The sequence below is a fragment of the Gymnoscopelus microlampas genome, assembly GCF_963454915.1.
Source record: "Gymnoscopelus microlampas genome assembly, chromosome: 3".
In the NCBI taxonomy this organism is placed as follows: domain Eukaryota; kingdom Metazoa; phylum Chordata; class Actinopteri; order Myctophiformes; family Myctophidae; genus Gymnoscopelus; species Gymnoscopelus microlampas.
This window is the reverse complement of record NC_139940.1, coordinates 54,840,827-54,848,326: the sequence shown is the minus strand read 5'-3', so window position 1 is coordinate 54,848,326 and position 7,500 is coordinate 54,840,827. Positions and strand designations below refer to the sequence as shown.

Below are 7,500 nucleotides of genomic sequence, written 5' to 3'. Positions count from 1 at the left end.
GTGTGTGTGTGTGTGTGTGTGTGTGTGTGTGTGTGTGTGCGTGTGTGCTGTACATATTTGCGTGGCTGTCATGTTAGGATATGATGCAGAGGCCTTGCTGTATCCTGGCGTATTAGAATGTCTCATTCATCACAGTGCTGTTCGGGCCTATAAGGGACTCACTTCAATTCACTGACTGATATAAACAGCAACCTGTGTGGCCGATATAAGCCAAATTGTAGTTATTATTTAGTCACAAGCTCTTGTTAATACTTTTCACTAGTTCAATACTTAAAAAAAAACACACGGACACATTCACTTTCACTTTCAAAGCTTTTCCAATATAGCAGAAATAGCAGATCTACAAGCTCACAATGTGTCGCTTATAACTAATATGGGGATTTCGACCTGACAGCAACGATATATATATATATATATATATATATATATATATATATATATATATATATATATATATATATATATATATATATATATATATATATATACTATGACTATGTTACTATTGCACTTTGATTATGTGATGCTATAATCACTATGTTACTATACCACATTCACTGTTACTGTGCGGTACCACACTCATTACGCTACGGTGGCAAATTCTTTGCTATGCATATTCACATGAAACTGCCAATGACATTAAAGGGTCTACACCATGAATTTTAACTTTTTCTTCATTTTTGTGTGTTTTTGGTCTCCCCCACCTCTCTTCTGTTCCAACAAATACCCGACTTCGAGCATGCAGGCTTTCATAGGCTATCTGTGGTTTTCATGTAAATTGGTCTGAAAACAGTCCGTCAGATTTGTTCCCCCACCCTACGTCACGTCTGGGAACAATTCCTCCCGTTTTTCAGTTCTAACCAAAAAAAAAAATCCAAAAAAAAAAAAAAATGTTTTTTTTCCATTTTTATTTTTTTTTTTACATTTTTTCTTATTTATTTTTTTTACTTTTTCCACACAGAACCAGGACATGACATGCATACAAACTGGCTCAGTAGCGCCCCGTGCCAAACAGGACAATGTGGTATTGCAGGTGAAAGTGCTTTATAAGCCAGAGAGAAGTTAGTTGGAATGAGTATATCTGAGGCTTGATTTAGGCTCAAACCTTTTGAAAAACGTTTGAGGGACATAAACAATATGATATCAAATATTATTATTATTTTTTAAATTCATGGTGTAGCTCCTTTAAAATATCTGCGGTGAGAGAGAGAGAGAGAGAGAGCGCAAGAGAGAGAGAGAGCGCGAGAGAGAGAGACAGACAGACAGACAGACAGACAGACAGACAGACAGACAGACAGACAGACAGACAGACAGACAGACAGACAGACAGACAGACAGACAGACAGACACAGACACAGACAGACAGACAGACAGACACAGACACAGACAGACAGACAGACAGACAGACAGACAGACAGACAGACAGACAGACAGACAGACAGAAGGAGGATAGGGTACAGAAGTAAATGTGATGTAATAGTATAACATAGTCCACTCCTTTGCGGTATTGTCGCTGTATGTTTTGCATACGTATAGTGAAATGAGGTATCTGCATTTAACCATCCTATAGTAACAGGAACAGTGGACCCCAGGCAGGCTCTCTAGTGCCTCTCAAAACGTTTTCATTTCAAGGACCACCAGTTTACTATGCAAGAGGCCATGCCCGGACCCCCATAACTCTGAGAGTTACCAATCATTTAGCTGGGGACGCCCTGGAAACCCCTCAAGGACCCCTGGGGGTCCCCGGACCCCCACTTTGAGAACCACCGCTCTAACCATTCAGCTTTGGCCGTAGGGTGTGTTCATGTGAGGAGAGCGAACATAAAGATATACTGTATGAGATGAGACACTGTGTGGGAGGGAGAGAGAGGGAGAGGGAGAGAGAGAGAGAGAGAGAGAGAGAGAGAGAGAGAGAGAGAGAGAGAGAGAGAGAGAGAGAGAGAGAGAGAGAGAGAGAACACTCCTCTCATAAGCAGTATAGTATGATCAATATTCAATACAGTATCTGGCAGACCAGCTCTCAGCTCTTTACTGTAAATCATCAGCCATTATTATGGAAGCCCTATATCACACACACGCACGCACGCACGCACGCGCACGCACACACACACACACACACACACACACACACACACACACACACACACACACACACACACACACACACACACACACACACGCATGTGCGCACATGTAAACACCTATGCCCACACATGCACGCAAAATTATTGTGATGCTATATATTAACACATTTTGCTGGGGACCCCCTGGAACCCCCCCCAAGAACCCCTGGGGTTCCCCGGACCCCACTTTGAGAACCAACGCACCGGAGGCTGCTGGAAACATCTAAACACGCCTCTAGGCAGCAGGTTGGCTTGTCTCTTGTGCAACTTCAGATCTTTAACACATATACTGCCAATCCCGAGATATCTCGGGACATTAAATCCACCCGTTACCTGCAGATACCGAGATAACTCGGGATCGTCTTTTTATGTGGTTTGATAACGAAAAAAAAATGTTTTGGTACCATCCTTGATTTTTTTTTTTTCCCCATGACGCTTCCGACCCATCCTATGAGAAAATTTCCGACAACCGTTTCCGGTTCGTTTTTTATCTTGAAAAAACAGTTTTTCCCTGGTTTTGGCTAAAGATCATGGTTTTCACACGGTTTAAAAAACGAATGGTAAGCTCCGGTTGTATTTTCTTTTCTTTGATCGACGAACGGTTATCCTCTTTGTGTTTAAAACGATCTGATAGCCGATCGGAGGCTAAGCTAATCTAAGATGGCCGGTGGGGAAACGTCACAGCCACGTCACAGCCAAACGGATATGACGTTTGCAGCCTCTTTTAGCCGCTGATACCACAGAAGAAGAAAAAGAAAGAAAAGTGTAAACATTATGAGGGCTCGTACGTCCGTCGTTGCTGTTTATAAACACCATCCGATCGCGGATTTTAATGGATATATTTTTTTTGTGAACGGTTCAAAAGGCTATAAAACTCGAAAACGCTGGCAGTGGGTGAGTACCTTATGAATAAACTCTGGCGGGGAATGTGTTAAAGGAGTAGCTCACCCAAAAAAAGTACTTATATCTATCAATTACACACCCCACGTAGCATTAAATTCATGGAGAGTTTTTGTTGTTTTTGTGGCATTCCTAAGCCAATAATTTGACGACCGGCGGTCTCTCCGGAAGGAGACTCAAAGTGACTCCTTTGAGACTCCTACCGGATAAATTAGGATCTTTCCTCCGCTAATCAAATTATTGGCTTAGAAATGCGACAAAAACTTTGCTTCATGGGGTCTGTAATTGATAGAAAATAAGACATCTTTTGGGTGAACTACTCCTTTAAAGCAGGGGTTTTCAACAGGGGGTCCGGGACCCCTAGAGGGTCCTCAGAGTTATTACAGGGGGTCCGCCAAATCTTTGTGTGATATGATTTTTTTTTTTTACCATAACCACTTGAAACCTATAGCATCCCTTTTCTGAGGAGAACTTTAGCCAAAAATAGCAGATCTACAGCTGCGAGGCGTTGTGAGCTTGTAGATCTGCTATTTTTAGCAAAGAGGTATAGATGTAGAGGGAAAAAGAGCAGACCAAGTAAACCAAAACATTTTTTATACAATATAGAGGGGGTCCTTGCTTCATCTCTCTCTCAGCTAGGGGGTCCTTGGCCTGAAAAGGTTGACGACCCCTGCTTTAAAGGACAACTTTGTTTTTTTACAACCAAGGTTTATGTTTTAGCTTGTAATTAAAGTAAATAAAAGAAGATTGTTAATTTTTTTTCATTTACTGCTTTCTATAGCTTTAGCAATTTTCACAATCTTTCTTACAGTGGGCGGGGGCATTCGGGCAGGTGGATAAATATGTATTTTTTTACACAATAACCCGGCGATTTCTTTATTATTATTTACAGTAGCTCTTCTAGCCCCCAATAACTCACATCTGGCCATCAAAGACCACTGGACCTTTTTTTTTTTGTAAAAAAGACATATTTAACCACCTGCCAGAATGACCACTGTAAAAAAAAGGTCGCGAAAATTGCTAAAACTATAGAAAGCAGTAAATTATTATTTTTTAACACTCACCTTTTATTTACTTTAATTACAAGCTAAAACATAAACCTTGGTTGTAAAAAAAAAAAAAAAGTTGTCCTTTAAAGATAAGTTTGGTTTCAGACTAGTAACTACAGAGGTACAATGCTGTAATGCAGAGGTACAGTGCTGTAATGCAGAGGTACAGTGCTGTAACGCAGAGGTACAGTACAGTAATAAAGATGTAGAGTACTCACTGATTGAGCTCCACGTCCAGAATGAACTTTCTGTCAAAGGCATCAACCTGGAAGCTGGCCTGAGCCACATGATTCACCTGCAGAGAGGAGAGAGAAGCTATGGTCAGCACATTATGTGAAATATTATACATTATACATTATACATACAGACAGACAGACAGACAGACAGACAGACAGACAGACAGACAGACAGACAGACAGACAGACAGATGAGACACATTTGCAGTGCTGTAAAGTAACTAAGTGCATTTACTTAAGTACTGTACTTTTTTTTTTTTTTTTTACAATTTTCAGGTACTTTTACTTTACTGCAGTATTTCCAATTTTTTTACTTCTACTCCACTACATCTCAGAGGCAAATATTGTGCTTTTACTCCACTACAATTATTTGAAAAGTCAGTTACTAGTTACTTTGCAGATACAAATTATGACATTATAAAACATACATTAAAGGTAGGGTAGGCTAAGTGATATTTTTGGGTATTTTTTTTGTTTTTGTTAAAAAGGTTAAAGTACTATATTCTGATAGTAATCATTGCTACAGAGCGTTCGTTCGGTCACAGGGGTCTCTCCAGCTCTTTAGTAAACAGAATATAGTACATTTTCAGGTAGGTGACAACATTTAAGCCAATCAAGAGACAGCACTTTGCATTTTCTGTTTTATAAAGAGCTGGAGAGACATGGGAGACTCCTTTTACTGAACAAACACTCTAGCAATGAGTACTATCAGAGTATAGAGCTATTTAACACTTATTTTAACAAAAGCAAATCACTTACCCTACCTTTAACCATTTCAGCCCTATTTTATACCTATAGGCTATTTTCAAACATTTTACTACTTTAAGTACATTTTGATACCAATACTTTTGTACGTTTACTCAAGTACATTTTGAATGCCAGCCTTTTACTTGTAAAAGAGTAGCCTATACCTCTACATCGCAGTATTGATACTTTCACTAAAGTAAAACATTTTGAGTACTTTTCCCACCATCACTGCATCCTTTGTGTCCATCTCTTGGGAGGGGGAACTTCCCTACATATATTGGTCGCCTGCTGTTCGAGGATTGATTGTTAAGATCGTATTGATTACTGTTAAGGCACTTCAGGGCCTGGGCCCTAATTACATTTTGGAGTTATTTATTGAGCCTCTTATGAGCCCGTGAGGTCCCTGGTTGGGACCAGGCTGAACACAAAGGGAGACCAGCGTTGCCAGATCGGCTTATTATAATTCCCCCGCAATATTTCGTTTGAAAATAGCCGATCTACAAGCTCACAACGCGTCGCATCGCGACGCGTTGTGAGCTTGTAGATCGGTTATTTTCAAATAGCTGATGTATCTGTTAAAGTGCTCGTGTGGGCCCGTAGTCGCTTCTTTTGGGCTGTTTTTTCCTAGACCTGGTTGCTTGTTTCTCTCACAGAATCTGGCAACACTGAGGGAGACCAATGTCTTGGCTTTGCTGCCAGGACTCCTTCACTCTGGAACGACCAGCTCAGCAGACTGATACATTATTATTACTCTTTTAAAACTCCTAAAATGCACTTTTTTTTATAGCTATATAGGCCTTTACATAATAAAGAAATCTAATTGAAAGGTTATTGTTATTGATTCACAGTTTCTCAATGCAATTTACATTGCATAATATGTTTTTATTCTGTTGCCGATCTCATTTCATTTATTTTATTAAACATATAGCTAGCTATAGTCTGTCTGTCTGTCTAGATGTCTAGATGTGGACGGACAGACGGACAGACAGACAGACAGACAGACAGACAGACAGACAGACAGACAGACAGACAGACAGGCAGGCAGGCAGGCAGGCAGGCAGGCAGGCAGGCAGACAGACAGACAGACAGACAGACAGACAGACAGGCAGGCAGGCAGGCAGGCAGGCAGGCAGGCAGGCAGGCAGACAGACAGACAGACAGACAGGCAGGCAGGCAGGCCAGGCAGGCAGGCAGGCAGGCAGGCAGGCAGGCAGACAGACAGACAGACAGACAGACAGACAGACAGACAGACAGACAGAGTAGATAGATAGATAGATAGATAGATAGATAGATAGATAGATAGATAGATAGATAGATAGATAGATAGATAGATAGATAGATAGATAGATAGATAGATAGATAGATAGATAGATAGATAGATAGATAGATAGATAGATAGATAGATAGATAGATAGATAGATAGATAAGTAGATAGATAGATAGATAGATAGATAAATAGATAGATAGATAGATAGATAGATAGATAGATAAGTAGATAGATAGATAGATAGATAGATAGATAAATAGATAGATAGATAGATAGATAGATAGATAGATAGATAGATAGATAGATAGATAGATAGATAGATAGATAGATAGATAGATAAGTAGATAGATAGATAGATAGATAGATAGATAAATAGATAGATAGATAGATAGATAGATAGATAGATAGATAGATAGATAAGTAGATAGATAGATAGATAGATAGATAAATAGATAGATAGATAGATAGATAGATAGATAGATAGATAGATAGATAGATAGATAGATAGATAGATAGATAGATAGATAGATAGATAGATAGATAGATAAGTAGATAGATAGATAGATAGATAGATAGATAGATAGATAGATAGATAGATAGATAGATAGATAGATAGATAGATAGATAGATAGATAGATATTAGATAGATAGATAGATAGATGCTTATCCCCGGCTAATGGGTGAAAGTGCATTACTTGCACATTCACACACAAACACACACACACACACACACACACACACACACACACACACACACACACACACACACACACACACACACACACACACACACACACACACACACACACACACGTGCACCGTCGATGAGTGAGTGAGTGATTGATTTTGGCGGCGGGGGAGGGGGGGGGGGGGGGGGTTATGGGCACATATGGCCTGGGTGTTGTTCCACGCTCCCAAGGGGGAGACGAAACGTCCCCTATGTGATTGTTCTGGAGGAAGACGTCACATAGCTTCTACTGGGGAATTGAAAACGTTGCATACTTTTCACTTCATAAACTATAGAACTACGACATGCAAATTGGTATTCCTTCTAACACGTTAAGACCTGAAGCCGATTCTACAAAATGATCTTCTAAATCCTAACGGTTTAAAAAAAACAAAAACCTATGTTGCTGTCAGTGGTTCTCAAACCTTTTTCATGTCAAGGACCCCCAAAA

General features: G+C 39.9%; 1 protein-coding gene across 1 annotated transcript in view; it reads right to left on the bottom strand.

Annotated features, from left to right (window-relative positions):
- The window catches only part of adam22 (ADAM metallopeptidase domain 22), a gene marked incomplete at its 5' end in the record, with an annotated part of 156,500 nt that overhangs the window by 137,238 nt on the left and 11,762 nt on the right, over positions 1-7,500 (bottom strand). The window contains one exon of the mRNA XM_084052404.1: positions 4,291-4,367. Within this exon, the coding sequence (XP_083908530.1) occupies positions 4,291-4,367 (77 nt within the window). The remainder of the gene's footprint in view (positions 1-4,290; positions 4,368-7,500) is intronic.